The 17,874-nt window shown below is 54.3% G+C and overlaps 1 protein-coding gene across 1 annotated transcript in view; it reads left to right on the forward strand.

The window, feature by feature from the left end:
• RAMP1 (receptor activity modifying protein 1) overlaps positions 1-9,481 on the forward strand; it is a 42,709-nt gene extending 33,228 nt beyond the window's left edge. Inside the window, exon 3 of the mRNA XM_045794004.2 lies at positions 8,913-9,481. Within this exon, the coding sequence (XP_045649960.1) occupies positions 8,913-9,168 (256 nt within the window). The 3' untranslated portion in view covers positions 9,169-9,481. The remainder of the gene's footprint in view (positions 1-8,912) is intronic.
• The last annotated feature ends 8,393 nt before the right edge of the window (positions 9,482-17,874 follow it).

Raw genomic sequence — 17,874 nt, forward strand, 5'->3', positions numbered from 1 at the left:
GGTGTGGGAGAGAGTTTTCTCGCATTAAGAAAAGAACCTCTTGGTGGTTTTACAGGGTTTTTTCTTGTTAATCAGAAATGAATGTCGAATTTTATCAAATGCCTTCTCAGCTGGTGCTGAAATGGCCGTATGTCATTTCCCTTTGACAGGTTGGAGTGAGATTTCGTAGTTAGTTTGAAGCCTTCCTGAAATGAACCTTGCTTTAGGGTGTCCTGTGCGACTGGCTCAAATCTGCTAGTGTCCTCTGTGTACTTTTGTGTCTGTTCATAAGTGAGTGGAGGACGTCTGTGGACATCTGTGGCTCCAGGGCACGTGGGCATGCCATCCTGAGAGGCTTGGGATCAGGGTTTTTATTAACTCTTTAAAAAGACTTGGGCAGGGGCGTCTGGGTGGCTCAGTCGGTGAAGCATCTGCCTTTGGCTCAGGTCATGATCCCAGGGTCCTGGGATCGAGTCCCGCCTTGGGCTCCCTGCTCAGCAGAGAGCCTGCTTCCCCCTCTCCTCCCTGCTTGTGCTGTCTCTCGGTATCTCTGTTTCTTTTTCTCAAATAAATAAAATCTTTAAGTAAGTGAGTAAATAAATACATAAAAGACCTGGGGAGCTCAAAAGCTGCTCTTATGATCTTAAAATTTGAAAGAACTTCCTGAGTCTAGCGCCTTTTGTGAAAGTAATTCTCTACTAACATTTCCATGTTTCTTCTCAGATTTTCTACTTTTTTTAAAAGATTTTTTAAATTTATTTATTCATTTGAGAGACAGAGATTATGAGCGGGGGGGGCAGAGGGAGAGGGAGAAGCAGACTCCCCGCTGAGCAGGGAGCTGACGTGGGGCTCGATCCCAGGACCCTGGCATCATGACCTGAGCCCAAAGCAGACACTTAACCGACTGAGCCACCCAGGCATCCCATCCCTAATTTCTTCCAGATTATATGATCCAGCCATATAGATTACATGGCTGGTTTCACTGCAACTATTTTTCTGAAGAATCAGCTATTGAGTTTGCTCACTCATTTTACTGTTTTTAAAAATATCGCTAAATATTAGTTTTTAACAATTACTAGCGCATTTAGATGATTTGTCCTTTGGAAAGATTTATTTTGTTGTTTTTTTTAAAAAATGTCTTGATTTGGAGACTTCATGTATTTTCATGTTTTTGTTTAGTAATAAGATGGTTTGCGACAGCGGATTTTTCTCAGGATTCAGTTTGGGCGCCATCCCCTTAACTTTTACGAGTAGTTTTGCCATCGTGTTCTAAATAGCGTGTAAACGCATTGTCAAGTTCTCGCTGGACCTCAAGATTGTGTGAGTCCTCTTTAATTTCTGGAGATTTGATGATTTTTTAAAATTTATCCTTTTCTTACTAATTTCTGCTCTTTAATATTATAGTCAAAGACTACTGACGTATGATTTCCATTGTGGGAATCTGTTATTTTTCTTTGCTGTCTAAATAAATCCATGGCCTTTGAAAAGGTGGTTGATAATCTGCAGACCAGACACGTCACATGAAATCACTGAATACAGTGTGTTCGCTTTATTCTAGTTTTAATCTGCTCAGCCCTGTAAGGGGGTTGAAGTCTGCCATGTGAAGGAGTGGTCGGCTCCGTCTTGTGCTTCCCACATCTGTAGGCTGTCTGTGCACGGGGGAGCTCTCAAGACACTGTCCCAGGGCGCCTGTCCCTCTTGGCACACTTCTGTGGCCTGGGGCTGTGTCGTGCTGCGGAGACCACCCCTCCCCCGGGCCCCCCTGTCCCCATCTTCTCTCTTCCTTCAGCTTTGGTTCCCTTTGCCTTTAAGGTGACCCCGGTGAACAGGGTTAGCGGGATTTTGTTTTCTTCTCATGCTGTCCTTGCCTTCGTGGTGTTTGCAGGTTAGTCGTTGAGACTGACAGCAAGTGAGCCATCCCATGAATTAAGTGCAAAGTGATACGTCTATGAGGGAAACGCCACTTTACCAGGAGGCCAAGAGGCCTTTTTGAGGAAGCGACATTAGGGATGAGCAGAGGTGGGCCTTGTGAAGATGGGGTTAAGAGCCGTCTAAGTAGAAAGAGCAGCATGTACAAAGATCCTGAGGCAGAAACATCACCAGCATAGTTAGCTTGTGACCAGCGAGGAGGAGAGGACATGGTTGAGGGTGGGGGCCACACGAGGCCTTTTGAATTCAGCATGGGAAAGCATTGAAGGTATGAAGCAAGGTGCTAAGAATTGGACAGTGGGCTGGGGGTCAGGGGAGGGTAGGGGTGAGGCAGCCAATAGTGAACTGGGCACCGGGGTGCGGAGGAGAAGAAAGCAGGGAGGGGTTTGATGGCCACCCCTGCCTAAGCTGGGTGGGATAAAGGTGAAGGGGTACAGAGAGGCCAAGGCCCCTGGACCAAATTTAGTACAGAGAAGTGGAAGCTGGTATTAGCAATGTGGGCTGTAATAATCCACCAAGACAAGTCACTTCTGCCTACTGCTGGACACAGTGACCGGGCCACAGGAGGGGAGGAAACACCTCTGGAGGAGGTGAGGAGAAATCCATGACACCTCAGGGGCTGGGCAAAGTTTCCCAGGTGGTGGGTGATGGGGCTGAGGCAAGGAGAACCTGGAAGTCAGGTGTGTTGACAGCTGGATGTGGATAGAACGAGCTTCACATGGGGGTGGGGACGGTCACAGCTGGCCCAGGAGGCAAGGAGCCTGCAGAGTGTGGACGCCCTCCCTGAAGAGGCGAGGGAGCGAGGACAGGGGAGCCTCTGGGCGGGGACAGGCCAGGCTGCGGATGGAGGGGAGAGGTTCAGGAGCCCAGAGGGAGGTCCTGGGCCTGGACTGCAAGGGAGGAGGTGGCAGGCCAGAGAAGCATCCCCAGGGGAGGAGACCAAGGAGAGAAGGTGCCCAGGAGGGGCGCCATCTGGTGGCCTCGCCCCTCCTGAAAGGCTTCGGCTGGAGCTTGTGGGTCAAGGCTGCAGGTGGGGCTGGGAGCCCACAGGAGAAGTGCAAAGCGGGGAGGCTTTTAGCAGCAGTTTCTTTCACCACTGTCCAACTGTTGGCTGTTTTTCATAATGACAAATCTGCAGTGAGCATCTCCTTACATTACTTTTGTCTGCATTCTATGTTATTAATTTAGGATAATTCCCAGAAACAGAACTACCGGGTCAAAGGGTATCCCCAGGGGCACCTGGGTGGCGCAGTCGTTGAGCGTCCGCCTTCGGCTCAGGGTGTGATCCCGGCGTTCTGGGATCGAGCCCCACATCAGGCTCCTCTGCTGGGAGCCTGCTTCTTCCTCTCCCAGTCCCCCTGCTTGTGTTCCCTCTCTCGCTGGCTGTCTCTATCTCTGTCAAATAAATAAATAAAATCATAAATTAAAAAAAAAGGGTATCCCCAGTTGTGAGGTCATTGACGCATACTGCCAAATTCCTTTTCAAAAAAATGTTATCAATTTATCTGTTAGTGATGCCACAAGTGCCTGTCTCATTTCACTACACCTTCGCCAGCAGTGAGCATTCTTATTTTTAAATCTGGATGTTTGCTTCTTTTTTTCTTAATAGTGAGATTAAACGTCTTCTCAGATGCGTGTTAGCTGTTTGGATTTCCAGAAGAGCTGTTTAACCAAGTGTCACGGGTATCTCACTCTGCGTCTTGCACCCACCCACACGCCTCTCCAGCTCTCTGAAAGCCTCCCCCGCCATGTCATCTGGCATTCCGCCTCCCCTCCCACGGGGGGTGTGCAGAGCCGCTGGAGGCCACGCGTGATGCGTGATCCCAGACAGGCGGAGCAGATACTGAGGCAGATGAAGTAAACCTGAGTCCAAAAGTGCTTCCTCCTCAGACTTTGGAGGCTGAGACACATGTTGCTTCGTCAACGTTTGCTCAAGTTGATGGAACAAGAAGCATATACTTCATGAGCCACTCGCCAGTTGTCTGAGAGGAAGCGATGAAGTAACATCCACTTATTGGGCACCTGCTGTATGTTGGGCCCTTGACCTTATTTAACTTGATCCACCCTGTAACCCTGCCAGGTGGTCTCCTCATCGGAATACAGGGAGGCCAAGGCTCACTCAGATAGGGGACGTGAGATCCCCAGGATCACTTGTGATAAGCCATGGAGCTGGGATTTGAATCCAAGTCTGTGGGGTGTCAGGGCCCAGACTCGGATACCACACATCAGGGCCAGTCAGGGCTGGGTGGGGGACAACACCGACCACAGGTGTCCCCAGAGCAGACCACTTGCCTGGGGCATCCATGGGCATCGGCCTTCTTGTCAGCAAGACATGTCATGGCGCCCTTGACTTGGGTCCCAAACATTGGAAGCTCCCACCATAGTGTTCAGGAAAATGTCAAGCAAAGTTTGCTTAAGGGCCCAGAATAGAAAGTCTCAGCCCAAAAAAAAAAAAAAAGGATAATTGTTCAGTTACGTGAGACCTGAAAATAGAGGGTTAAGGCAAGAATATTTTTCGTGATTATTTTGGGCCCTTCAGTCAGTACTATGTTCTACTGAAGAGAAGAATGTCTGCACTCTGAGGGGAATTCTCTTATCACACCCTTGCTGACAGGGCTCAAAATATTTATTGAAAGTTTCAGCTGTCACTTCTGTATAAATAAACAGGATGTGGACAGCCGACTGCGTGTTAGAGATATTTTTAGACGGGGGTGGCTTTGCAGACTGGAGGGATAACATTTCAAGGAGAAAGTGCCTGAGCCCAGAATAGCCCACCAGAGGCTCACCCTCCGCGTGGCCTCAGCGTGGGGTCTGAGGAGTCTCATCTCCTAGGTCAGGGGCTCTTCCCCGTCCTGGTTGGCCAGCCCAGAGATGGCAACACGTCTTTCTAGGGACATCCCCACTCCACCCCTCAGGCACAGAGGATGGGGGACAAGGTTTAGGACGGACTGCCCGTCACCGGTCCTGCTGACTAGGTGTGTCAGGTGGGCCTGAGGCAGAGGAGGAGTCAGTCATTCAAACCAATGTTTATAACACGTAAGCCTGTGGCCGATCAACAACCAGCCCAAAAGGCTGGACTTTGGGTGTTAACAATACGTGATGTGTTCAGCTTCTACTGGGCCAGGCCGTCCATCTGTGCTAGTTCATCTCTCCTCACGGCGAGACCAGCCTGGCATGACTTCCGGCCGCTCTGTCCACTTCTGTTTTTACTTGAAACGCGAGTCCGTGCTCACTTGGGAAAATCGCACACCCCAGTGGGCCCGGGTCCCACCACACCTGCTGCCGCCTCAGCCTGCTCACTCCCTCCCGGGGCCTCCCGCACCCCGTCCTCCCGTGAGGACTGAGGGGGCCCGCGGTCCCCGTGGCCTGGCTGCAGTGACCCAGAAAGCAGCCAGGGCAGAGAAAACAGGACTTCGCGATTTAGAGGCCATGTCATAGGAGCTGCGGTAGAGGGGCGCGGGAGGGGCGCGGGGTGCTGGAGACACCCTGGCCTTTTCCATGAGCCTTTTCCAGCCGCCTTATGTTGATCTGTGGCCTCTGCTCCATTTACTCACTTTCTAGATCAAAAATCAGGAAGATCAGAAACGTATCTTTTAAAGATCCTCATTTTTACTGTTTATGGAGTTCTTCATCTGTTATGTTCCTCTGACTGAAATCTCAAACCTTTCTTATAGCCCCGATCTGCCGGCCGTGAATTCTCTCAGCTTCTTTTAGTCTGAGTCTTTAGTTCAACTTCATGTGTGGAAGCTACTTTTGCTGGGTATGGGCTTCTGGGCAGACGGGAGTGTGTTCCCACCACCACTGTCAATACTTTGTCACCCCGTTGTCCCCAGGCCTGCACAGTCTCGGTCAGAAGTCTGCTGACATCCTGTCATCGCTCCTCTGTAGGTGTCTGTCTTCTCGACAGACCCTAGGATTTTTTCTCTTGGATTTTTTTTCTTTATCTTTGGCTTTCAGGGGCTCGTTTGAACTCGATGTGTCTATGTGGTTGTTTATTGGCTGTTGCTGTCACTTTGGTTTTTGCCCTGTTTGGGGTTCTCTGACTTCTTGGATTTGCAATCTGATATCTCACTATTTTTGGAAAATTTTCAGCCATTATCTCTTCACATACTTTTTTGCCCCATTTCTTCTCCTCCTTCTGGGACTCAGATTACAAGTTGGAGTTGATATCATTGACAGTGTTATTAATTCACCACAGGGATGCTCTGTTTTTTTCTCTTTGTGTTTCTGTTTGGGTAATTTCTACTGACCTACCTTCAGGTTCACTAATTCATTCCTTAGATGGCACATCTGCTGATAAGCCCATCGAAGCAATTCTCTCTGATACTGTGTTTGTTTATTCGATTTCTAACATTTCTCTCTGGCTTTCTTACAGCTTGCATTTCTGCTGAAATTCTCTGTTGGTGTCTAGTCTGCCTTCTCCACTGACCCTTTATCATATTCATCTTTTTGAGGACCCTGTGTGACAGTTACAACATCTGGGTCATTCCACAGTCTGATTCTGTTGACTGATATATCTCTTGACAAGGGGTTGCTTGGTTTCTGTTGCTTTGGAATGAAAAGTTCATGATTCTGTGTCGAATATTGGACATTCATGTATGGGACAGCAGACACCGAGGTAACTAGTGTTTCTATCTGGAAATGGGTGAGCCTCTTCTGCCAGGCTGTTAGGGTGGGGTGTGAGTCAGTCTTGTCAGGAATTGGGCTGGGCTTGGGCTTTATGGTTGCTGTGGTTACTTTCGGAGCACCACAGGCCTCCATACTTCTGACAACGGGCCGCCGTTGCCTTGTGCTCAGAGTTGGGGCTGGGGAAGTGTCCTCAGTGCCGTGTCCCACCCTGCATGCCTGGGCCACACAGTGGGTCTCTCCCCACCTCGTCTGGGCGGCATACGGCTACTGCTTGTTATTCTGTGCCAGGTCCATCCTGGTGGCAGAGCCTCAGCTCAGACAGGCCCATGCCTTCAGGCACCTCCCTGTGGTGGCCAAATCCTGCCCTGCATCTGTGGGGTCTTGGCTGGGAGATTCCTGCCCCCCGCCCCCAGTGGCAAGAGACCTCTGTTTGGTATCATGCAAGATCCTAGGCCCAGGATGGGTTCCTGCTGCTCTCCCAAGGGAAAAGAGTCTTTTCCCCTGTCCTTCTGTCAGCCACAGAGCATCTTTCTTGTGTCCTGGGGCTGGCAGGCTGTACCATCCCTCCCTCAGCAGCTTCAGGCTTTTGCTTCCCAGGAGAGAAGGGCCTGGGAATGTCAGATGGGCTATGGGTCTGTTCGCCACAATCCGCTGCTCTTCCTCCAGGGGTCTAAGGCTGTCAATTCTTACGTGAGAAGTATTCAAGAAATGTATAGTGTTTGTGCCTGGCCCCATGTGGCAGCCAGTCTCCTGCCTGCCCCTCAACTTTCTCACGAGCACCCACTGGAGCCTCTTGGGAAGAAGTGGTGAGTCACAAAACTGCCAGTGTGTCTGGGGCTCCAGAAATTCCAGACTGACCTTCAAGCCCACAGTTGGCCTGTGGCAGTTTGTTACAAATGCATTTCTTCCCACGTCTGGTATGGCAGCTGTGTCTTGTTCCCATGCTCTGCCCCAGGTGGGACAGTCCCTGCACTGCTCCACCTTGAAGTAAGTTACTTCACTGCTTGGCAGTCTCTGATGGACTCCAGAAAACAAATCATTTTTTTTAGTTTCTTTGGCTTTTTTTTTTTTTTTTTTTTTTTTTTTTGCTTATTGTTCAGGTAAGAGCAACTACCTGGTAAGCAGAAGCAGAAGTGACTCACCTTCTGGAAACTACATCTTCATTTCCCCTAGAGTTGAATCTTCATTTATTAAAAAGTATTAAAGGTCGAACCACCATATCCAGCAATTACACTTCTGGGTGTACACCCCAGAGACCTGAAAGCAGGGCCTGCACGAGACGTTTGTCCACCCGTGTTCGAACCGGCTGTGTTCATCACAGTCGCTAAACACGGAAGCACCCAGGTGTCCATTGAGAACGGATAAATAAAATGAAGTAGGTGCAAACAGAATGTGATTCAGCCTTGAAAAGGAAGGAGATTCTGACACCCGCTACGTGATGACCCTTGAGGACACTATGCTCAGGGAAATAAGCCAGTCACAAAGAGACAAATACTCTACGATTCCACTTACCCGGGGTCCCTAGAGCGGTCACCCTCAGAGACAAAAGTTCGAATGGTCGGGTGCAGAAGAGGGAATAGGAAGTCAGTGTTTCGTGGGGACAGAGTTTCTGAAGATGAGAACGTTCTGGAGATGGACGGTGCTGACGGCTACACGACAGCATGAATGTATTTACTACCACTGAACTGGACACTTACAAATGGTTAAAATAGTAAAATAAAATTGTGCTATTTAAATTTTACCACAATAACAAAGAAAGAAAAAAACAATCGACTGGTGCCTGCCCCGTGCCAAGTACTCTTCCAGGCACTGGGATTACAGAGGTGGACAAAACAGACCAGATCCCTGCCCTCATGGCACTTATACCCGATAAATAAAACAGAAATGTTTCTCTGTATGATGAAGGGTGGCGAGCACTGTGGGAAACGCCAGTGAGAGTGGGAAGGTGGGGGCTGGGAGATAAGGCCTCACAGGGAGCCCGGCCTTCCAGGCTGAGGGGCGTGCATGGCGTGAGGCTGGAGAGGCTGCGGATTTGTGCGCTGATGGCTTGTGGACCCAGGCCGCTGTCTGAGCACGCTTGACTGGGCCGCCTTTTGGGCTGCCCTTGCATGTGGCATCCCCGTCCCTGGAACCCCAGAAGCAGGGAGGGACGTCCCTAAGCCCCAGCTCACCTTCCAAGGTCTGGACATGTGCAGGACATCTGGGGAGCCCCTACGAACCGTCTAGGGTCTCCCTCTCCTAGAGCCTCGGCCGCTGCCACTGGGCCTGGACCTGCGGGGCGCTTGCCGCGGTGGGAGGCGGGGTGAAGCGCCCCCGGCTGGGTCCCCCCGGCCCTCGGCCGCGCAGGGGCTGATGGGCTGCGTTTCCGCCTGCAGGAGCTACGGAGAGCTCACAGACTGCACCAGGCAAGTGGCCGACCGGCTGGGCTGCTTCTGGCCAAACGCGGCCGTGGACGAGTTCTTCGTGGCCGTGCACCGGCACTACTTCAGAAACTGCCCCGCGTCCGGCAGGGCCGTGCGGGACCCGCCCCGAAGCATCCTCTGTCCCTTCATCGTGGTGCCCATCCTGGTGACCCTGCTGGTGACGGCGCTGGTGGTCTGGCGGAGCAAGCGCCCGGAGGGCATCGTGTAGGCGCGCGGCCCGGGGGGCCAGGCGGGAAGGCCGAGGGCCCGGCCTGGCCTGGGGAGAGCTTCCGGGGCCCTACGTAGTGCAGGCCCCCAACCCCCTCCCTTCTCCCCAGGAAGAGCTCTCAGGATTTCGGGGTGGTTGCGGCACAGGCGTTAACCCTGAGGGGCTGGAGGTCGAAGCGACCGGGGTGGGGATCCCGGGTGCTCGGAGGGAGCGCGAGCGCAACCGTCACTATTCCTGGGGCTCTGTCTCCCCACGTCCCAACCTCAAACCAGACTCTGGATAAGTAGTTTGTGATTAAAAGGGTGTCCCCGAATGCGGGCCGCGTCATTATTTCTGGGGCTGGATCCCTGAGGGGAGAAGGTTGGAGGAACACCAGCCCCTTCACATGGCATGTGCCTCTGTGAGAAGGGCCATCCCGGGGCCCTGCGGGGGGATGGAGGGCCGCCAGGCGCTCGTGCCCGGAGAGGCCCCGTGGGACTCTGATGCCCCCCCCCCAGGAGCTGGAACCACTGGTCCGAGCACTGCGGCCCACACACAGGGTGAGGCCGGTTTGCTCAGTTTTTGCTGAGGCCCCTCCTCAAAGACTCCTTACCAGCCCTCGGGTCCAGGTACCCACCTCCATTCTGTCCCCGAGGGCTTTGCCAGCTGTTGCCAGGCTGCTGCTGCTCTCCCTTTCATAATTCTTTCCAAACCCTGCTGACAGCCACCTTCCAGAAGGTTCTGAATCCCCGAAGGGACCTTCCACACTGTTCCTCCCCGATGTCTTCTGAGCTCAGACCTCTGCCCTGAGGTCCCTGCGGCCCCCAGCCTGCCCTACCCTCCAGGGCCTCCTGGCCCAGGACCTGCCCCTTCACAGGATGACTGATGGGATGTCATGGCCACACCCGCAGTCTCGTCCTCCCCCTCTGCCCCGCAGGCCAGCCTACCCAAACACAGGGGCCCAACGCCATTGCCTCCTGGAATGTTCAGCATGAGCGTACCACAACCACGTTGTGGTTGTGCTCAGCTGAGCAGACCAGGCCCCAGATGGACTCCCGCAGCCTCTTCCAAGGCACCTGCTGTCCCGTCATGCGTAGGCCCCTAGTCTGCAAATGGTTTCCCGGCGGAGATTCTTCAGCTTCTGCGCAGAACCATGGGCACCCGGCGTGGTCGCACCTTCTCAGAAAGGAGCCCAGGTGGTCCTAACAGTAGGATAATTGCCTCAAGGACAAACTGAGACCCCGGTGTCCACATATCAGGACCTCGGGGAAAGGCTGGTCAGGCTGCAGTGTTAGGACCCAGCCGCCTCTGCCTTCACACGTTCCACACTTGCGGCCCCACACCTGAAGGAAAGGGGCCACTGTCTCTGTCCGTCCCTGAGTCCTCCCCAAGGAAGCCATCTTGCGAGCGGGTTACGGTTCAGGCGGTGGGCAAGGAGCAGGTGGAGGAAGAGCTGGGGGCTCAGGGCCCAGGTGTCCATGGGTCTCGGCAGTGGGCGACATCTCAGGAGCAGGAGGTGGCAGGGAGAGGGTGTCGTGGGCTGGAGGAGGTCTTCATAAGCCTCGTCACCTGAGAGCAAAGGTGACCGGTGCCACAGGTAAGAGGTCAGCCCCCAGCCTGACCTCGCTAGTCATTCGTCCTCTTGTTAGTCACGTGTGCATCTGCCGAAGGCGCCGGCTTCACAAGCCCGCGGGTCCTGCGCCCATCGACGCTGCTTCAGAGGCAATTTTCAGTGAGTCCCTCTTGTCTGAGATCATACCCTGGTGGCGGGGACCTGGGCCCCCAGCTGCCAGGGCAGCCCCGTCGCCCTCAGGCCCCTGCAGGTGGTCAGGGCCCCACATAGCCCCATTGCCTCACCGGAGCTGATCCTTCCAGAATCAGCTTAGGGCTGTGGCATCTTCAAGGACAGGGCCCCCAGCTTCTTCCTAAGTGCTTTGCTGGCCTGAGGTGTGTGTGAGGTATGTGTGTGGTGTGTATGTGATGTGTGGGGGGGGTGCATGGTGTGCGTGTATGTGGGGGTGTGGTATGTGTGAAGTGTGTGATGTGTATGTGAGGTGTGTGTGAGATATAGGTGTGTGAGGTGTGTGGTGTGTGTGTGAGGTGTGTGGTGTGTGTGTGGTGTGTATGTGAGGTGTGTGAGGTGTGTGGTGCGTGTGAGGTGTGTGGTGTGTGTGTGAGGTGTGTGTGTGAGGTGTGTGGTGCATGTGAGGTGTGAGGTGTGTGTGTGAGGTGTGTGGTGCGTGTGTGAGGTGTGTGGTGTGTGTGTGAGGTGTGTGGTGTGTGTGTGAGGTGTGTGGTGTGTGTGTGAGGTGTGTGGTGTGTATGTGAGGTGTGTGTGGTGTGTGTGTGGTGTGCCGTGTGTGTGGTGTGTGTGTGGTGTGTGGTGTGTGTGTGAGGTGTGTGGTGTGTGTGTGAGGTGTGTGGTGTGTGTGTGGTGTGCCGTGTGTGTGGTGTGTGTGTGAGGTGTGTGTGTGAGGTGTGTGGTGTGTGTGTGTGGTGTGTGTGAGGTGTGTGCTGTGTATGTGAGGTGTGTGAGGTGTGTGGTGCATGTGAGGTGTGTGGTGTGTGTGAGGTGTGTGCTGTGTATGTGAGGTGTGTGAGGTGTGTGGTGCGTGTGAGGTGTGTGGTGTGTGTGTGAGGTGTGTGGTGTGTATGTGAGGTGTGTGGTTGTGTGTGTGGTGTGTGTGTGAGGTGTGTGGTGTGTATGTGAGGTGTGTGAGGTGTGCGGTGTGTGTGGTGTGTGTGGTGTGTGTGTGAGTTGTGTGTGGTGCGTGTGTGAGGTGTGTGGTGCGTGTGTGGTGTGTGTGTGTGAGGTGTGTGGTGTGTGTGTGAGGTGTGTGTGTGGTGTGTGTGTGTGAGGTGTGTGGTGTGTGTGAGGTGTGTGGTGCGTGTGTGTGGTGTGTGTGTGGTGTGTGTGGTGTGTGTGTGTGAGGTGTGTGGTGCGTGTGTGTGGTGTGTGTGAGGTGTGTGGTGTGTGTGTGGTGTGTGTGTGTGAGGTGTGTGGTGCGTGTGTGGTGTGTGTGTGTGAGGTGTGTGGTGTGTGTGTGAGGTGTGTGTGTGGTGTGTGTGTGTGAGGTGTGTGGTGCGTGTGTGTGGTGTGTGTGAGGTGTGTGTGTGGTGCGTGTGTGAGTTGTGTGTGGTGCGTGTGTGAGGTGTGTGGTGCGTGTGTGTGGTGTGTGTGGTGTGTGTGGTGTGTGTGTGTGAGGTGTGTGGTGTGTGTGTGAGGTGTGTGGTGCGTGTGTGTAGTGTGTGTGTGGTGTGTGTGTGAGGTGTGTGTGGGTATGTGTGTGTGGTGTGTGAGGTGTGTGTGTGTGGTGTGTGTGGTGTGGTGTGTGTATGGTGTGTGTGGGTATGTGTGTGGTGTGTGTGAGGTGTGAGTGAGGTGTGCGCGGTGTGTGCGTGTGCACACACTCACAAACATGGCAACGTTCCAGTAGGAACGTGGCCGGTCTTCCGTGGCTCTGCTGGGCCAGGCAGGGGGCTGCTGTGGTCGGACCGTGGCTTGCGTGGGGGGAAACGCTGCCTCGCGCCTCAGCCGGGTGGAAGCTCCCTCGGCTGCGCCATGGCCACGGGTTAGCGAGATTTTTCGGGTTCGATGGAGGACTGTAACCGTCCAGGGACAGCGGGCCACTGGAGTCCCACATCTTCACGGGAAGCCCCGCACGACCGTCGTCACAGTAACAGGAAGCAGACGGAAGAGAATCGGCCGCCCAAGGTCAGAGGCTGGTTTTACGGGGCAGAATGTTTTCAGAGCAGGTGAATCTAAAAGGTCTACTCTGAGAGATTTCACCACCTTTCATAAAGCTCAGAATGTTGGGTGTTCTGGAAAAAAGACTGCGCGCCTATTTTTAAACCTTCAGAAAATGTGTTTCCTGTGGTCATAGCTGTGAAGAGATAATGACGGTGAACTTAGCCGAAGAGGCCGAGCTCAGCGTCGGGAGTGAAGCACCTTGCCCGCGGCCCCGCGCCCTCTGTGCCTCCGGCTCCTCACCCGTGCAACGGGGCTGAGAGCCGGGCCCGCAAGGGGCGGAGGTAACGCGGGAGGCGCCGCGGGCGTCAGGGCCTCGGCCGGGAGGGAAGGCCTGCGGGGAAGGCGCTCGGAGACGGCTGGGCAGGCCCGGGGGTCCCCGTGTCAGCGCCGGCCCGCAGGACTCCTGGGGAAGCAGGCCTCGCCTGACCTCAGGCCCCGGTTTCGGGGAGCGGCCCCCGGGGCGGGTTGCGCGGCGCGGGGGGCCCTGGGGCGCGCTCGCTCGCAGTTGCGAGGGTGGAAACACTTGACGGACGGTGCGGACACTGCACAGTGTGGTCACTGTAAAGCCATCCGAGCCGGTGCAAGAGAACAGAAGGATCATTTTTAAGTATCTTGGGGGGTCTACGAAACAGGTATTAAAGTGCACAAAAACTGGGTGTTGACTGAAGAGACAAAATTCTTTTTTGCTGGTTTCTTTTCGTGTTTGATTGTCGGAAGGACGCTGCCCGTAAGGTCTGCCCTCCTAACACATTTTTAAGAGTGCGAGACAGTCTGCGCGCTGTCCGGAGGCGGGCCGCAGAGCTCCGGAGAGGATCCGCCGCCGTTGCTCGCACCTCTGCCCACCGGTTAGCACCTCCCCTCCCCAGCCCCCCCCACCGCCGTTCTACTCTCTGCTTCTGCGGAGTGGACTCCTAGCTCCTACGGGTGGAATCCTGCAGGACTTGTCTTTCCGTGACTGGCTTATTTCATTTCGCACAGTGTCTTCCAAGTTCATCCATGCTGCCTCGGGGGGCAGAATTCCCTTCTTTATTAAAGGGGAACGATACTCCGTTGGGCGCATGTACACACGTTACCTTTTCATCGGCCGACGGACATTTATGTTGTTTGCGTATCTTGGCTACGGTGGATAAGGTTTCAATATTTAGGTTTGACTTTGGCATGTGTGTTTGTGAGTACTTTTGAGTGTATGTGCACCTGATCTGGACGTTTCCTTCCTGGGACATAGTTCTGCTAGGAAGGAGCCAGAGAGAGCACTCAGCTTTCCCGCTTCCTCGTCGGGTCACCAGTCAGCAGGTGAGGCCAGTCTTGGCTGGGACAGAGGTGACTCTACCCTGGCCAGCGCGCTTTCTGTCCAGTCTGGGTTCATGGCCACACATTCGCACATCACAGGGCAGAGGGCAGGAAACCCAACGCCAGCAAGTAAGATGCTTCATCTGAATGACTAAAGGCAGACTTTTTATATTGTTAGTATGACTGAGACCTTATTATAAACAAATGAATAAAAAACAAGACTTTCATTATTCATTTCCTAGGGCTGCCTTTAACAAATGACCACAAACCAGATGGCTTAAGCCACAGAATGTGTTCTCCCAGTGTTCTGGGCCCTGGCGGTCCTGAGATCGAGGTGTTCTGGACCCTGGCGGTCCTGAGATCGAGGTGTTCTGGGCCCTGGCGGTCCTGAGATCGAGGTGTTCTGGGCCCTGGCGGTCCTGAGATCGAGGTGTTCTGGGCCCTGGCGGTCCTGAGATCGAGGTGTTCTGGGCCCTGGCGGTCCTGAGATCGAGGTGTTCTGGGCCCTGGCGGTCCTGAGATCGAGGTGCTGGCAGGCCGTGCTCTCTCTGAAGCTCCAGGGGAGGGTCCTTCCTGCCTCTCCCAGCCTCCAGTCTGTGGACCTTCCTTGGGTTCCGTAGCTTGTACGGCGCATGCTAGTCTCAGCCGCCTCTTCTCTGTGTGTCTCCATCCTCTCTTCTTATAAGGACACAGGCCACGTTAGATAGCCCCACCTGAATCCAGTATGACTTCATTTCAGTTTAACAAATTGTATCTGCAAAACCATATTTCCAAATACGGTCACCTTCTGAGGTTCTGAGGTTCCAGGTGAACACGAACTGGGGGACAGTGTTCAATCCAGTACCCCCGGCAAACTCAAGAGCTGAGCGATGCCTCGGTTCTCCTTTGCACAGGCCACAACAGGAAACAGCTTTGGGAACTGATAATGACCTGCCACGAAAGCTGTCTCCAAAGTCCAACCAATCAGGAGCTAGAGCAAGGCCAGGTGTCCCAGGAGCTCCTGAGAAAAATGCTTTGTTCCCAAAGCTCAGGTGTGGGCCATTGTTCCCACGGACGGTCTCAGACCACCTGTAATGGCACATTTGGGCTTGCTTTTTAAAGCCAAGGATCAGGTCTGCGTGTGTGCGTGTGTGTGTCTTTGTGTCCGGGGGGGTGGGTGTGCACGTGTGGGTGGGTGTGTCTGTGGGGGGTGGGGTTGCGTGTGCACCCATGTGTGGTAAGAGCAGGCCTCTGGCAGCCCTGTCCTGGACCCCGGCCCTGGCCCCTGAGGCCGGGGAGGCCGCCGCGCTCACCCGGGGCCGCACTGGCTCTCAGCCCCTTCTGTCCCACGACCCTGGGCATGGGAGCCACTCCGAGGGCTACAGAGGCGGTTGACATTTAGAGGAAAATGAGTTTCTAAGATGCCGGAGAACCGTTCCTGGAATCCCTGTTCTCAGTAGTGCACCCTCCAGAGAGGGACAGGCAAGAGCCAGACCGCCATCAGCCATCTGACCAGGCGGGGTGCAGATACGCGCCTCCCAAGGTCACATCGAATGACGTCAGAGGCCCCAGGGCTGCCGCACCCAGCAGCAGCAGCCGTGGTCAGCTGAGGTGTGGTGGAGCTCCTTGTCCCCCCACCCCCCCACACACACACAGGTCTCTGGGGCTCTGCTCTGGGTGGGGGGGAGGGCAGGAGCCATAGGCCCCCCTGCCGAAGGCACGGCTCAGGCCTAGAGTGAGCCAGGGCCGCAGGGGTGACACCACACGCAGCACCAGGCCACCACACTCTCCCTTGGCCCACCCTGCTCTGTCCTTTCCTCGGGAGTCTGCCCTGGGGCCACCTGCAAAGTACAGAGGGACCGTGTGAACTGCACACCAGTTACACACGATCGCCCTCCCTGTGTCCTCACGGAGAGCGCCCGGCCAAGCAGGAGGGCCCCGGGGGGACGGGGTGGTGGGGTGGGAGCTGCCACCCTTCTTTGGCCTCCTCTGACAGTCCAGTGTGGGGAAGCCAGCAAAGAGAGCCTGCTTAGCCCCACAGCAGGACAGGGGTCCAGTCAGATCCCAGCAAGCCCGCCTCTCCCATCCCGGCATCGAGGGGCTCCCGGGACCACGAAGTGACATCCCGGCCACTGGGACGTGGCAGCCAGGTCCAAACTGCAGTGTCGTTACTGTTTCTGTGAGTCGTCTTATATGATCTGCCCTGTTTGATACGGCCTGGGGAGCGTGCTTACACACCCCACACCCACCCACGCACACTCACTGCACACTCACACACTCACCCCACACTCCCACACTCTGCGTACTCACTCATACACAGTCACACACTAACTCCCACACACGTACCCACACACCACCCACTCTCACTCACCCACATCCTCACGCTCACCCCCACTCATCCCACCCCCACTAAGCTGGCTGGGGAAGCTAACAGCAGTTTTACTTTGAAAAATAAGATTAACTAGTTTTAATTTGTGTCCTGAGCTGGAGAAATGGCCCCTTCTCCAGAGCTTTGTCATGGAAATTCATAGAAAAAGAATTGGTTGGAAGTCAAATCCCCCCCCCCCAAAAAAAAAAACCCAAGGGAAAAGGACTTGGGAAGCAGACTTGGCCAAGTACGTATTGTTCCCAGAGTGGCTCGTGTTACTGAGCCCATTGGGGTAAAAGTGCTTCAAGGGCAGCTGTGACGCTTGACCCTCTCGGCAGACAGGACAGCCTGTGCTGCAGGGAGGCGTGGGGGGGGGGGGAGGCTGCAGCCTGAGGCTGGGGGCTGGATGGGCACACAGCTCTCCAGGAGGAAAACCCAGTCCTCCGAGGTGAAATTTCCCGGGTTCATCAAAAGCAAAAACCAGTACAGTCGTCACGGAGGACCAGCCAGAAATATATAATAAAAGTCTTAAATGTTTATCCCAGTAGTTTCCCTCCTAGGAATTGATCCCCAGGACATACGCAGAGATGCGCAGGACTTCGCCCAGGGTTATTTATATGAGCAAATAAGTGGGAACATCCTCAGTGCCCACGCTGGAGGACTGCGCAATTCGATTAAATCCAGATGATGGGAGCAGTTTCCTAAAATTAAATACTTGGGAAAATTTTCTCACAGTATAGTTAATTGAAAAAGGCAGATTACAAAATAGGAAAGCAAGATTGTCTCAATATGGGGTGTAGGGTATGAGTATGTGGGTGTGCATGTGGGGGGGGTTGGGAGTGTATGGGTCTGTAAATGTGTGAGTGTGATGGTGTGGGAGTGAGTGTGTGTGTGTGAGATTATCTGAGGGGTGTGAGTGTGGGGTGAGTGTGATTGTGTGAGTGTGGAGTGAGTGTGGGTGAGTGTGCATGGTTATGTATGTGTAAGTGTGAGTAAGCGTGGGGTGTGGGGGTGTGCGGTGAGTGTGGGTGGGGGTGTGAGTGTGCATGGTTATGTATGTGTGTGAGTGTGGGGGTGTGCGAGGGAGGCCCCTCAATTCTCTCCCTGGCACGCTGTCCTTACAAGAAACAGTTCCACGTTAAAAGAGAAAACCTCTTTTCAAGTTGTAGGCTAGAGGCTGTGGCACCAAACTGCCCGGGAGCAGATCCAATCCTAGCCCTGCCCGTTAAATCAAGCCCTCTGGGCCTCAGTTTCCTCCCCTGTAGAGCGACTCCGCTGTAGAGGGAGTCATTGTGAGGAAAGCTCTCGGCCCTGCGCCCAACACATCATAATCACTCCT

This window comes from Ursus americanus, chromosome 1 (assembly GCF_024610735.1).
Source record: "Ursus americanus isolate L20-20 chromosome 1, mUrsAme1.1.p, whole genome shotgun sequence".
In the NCBI taxonomy this organism is placed as follows: Eukaryota; Metazoa; Chordata; class Mammalia; order Carnivora; family Ursidae; genus Ursus; species Ursus americanus.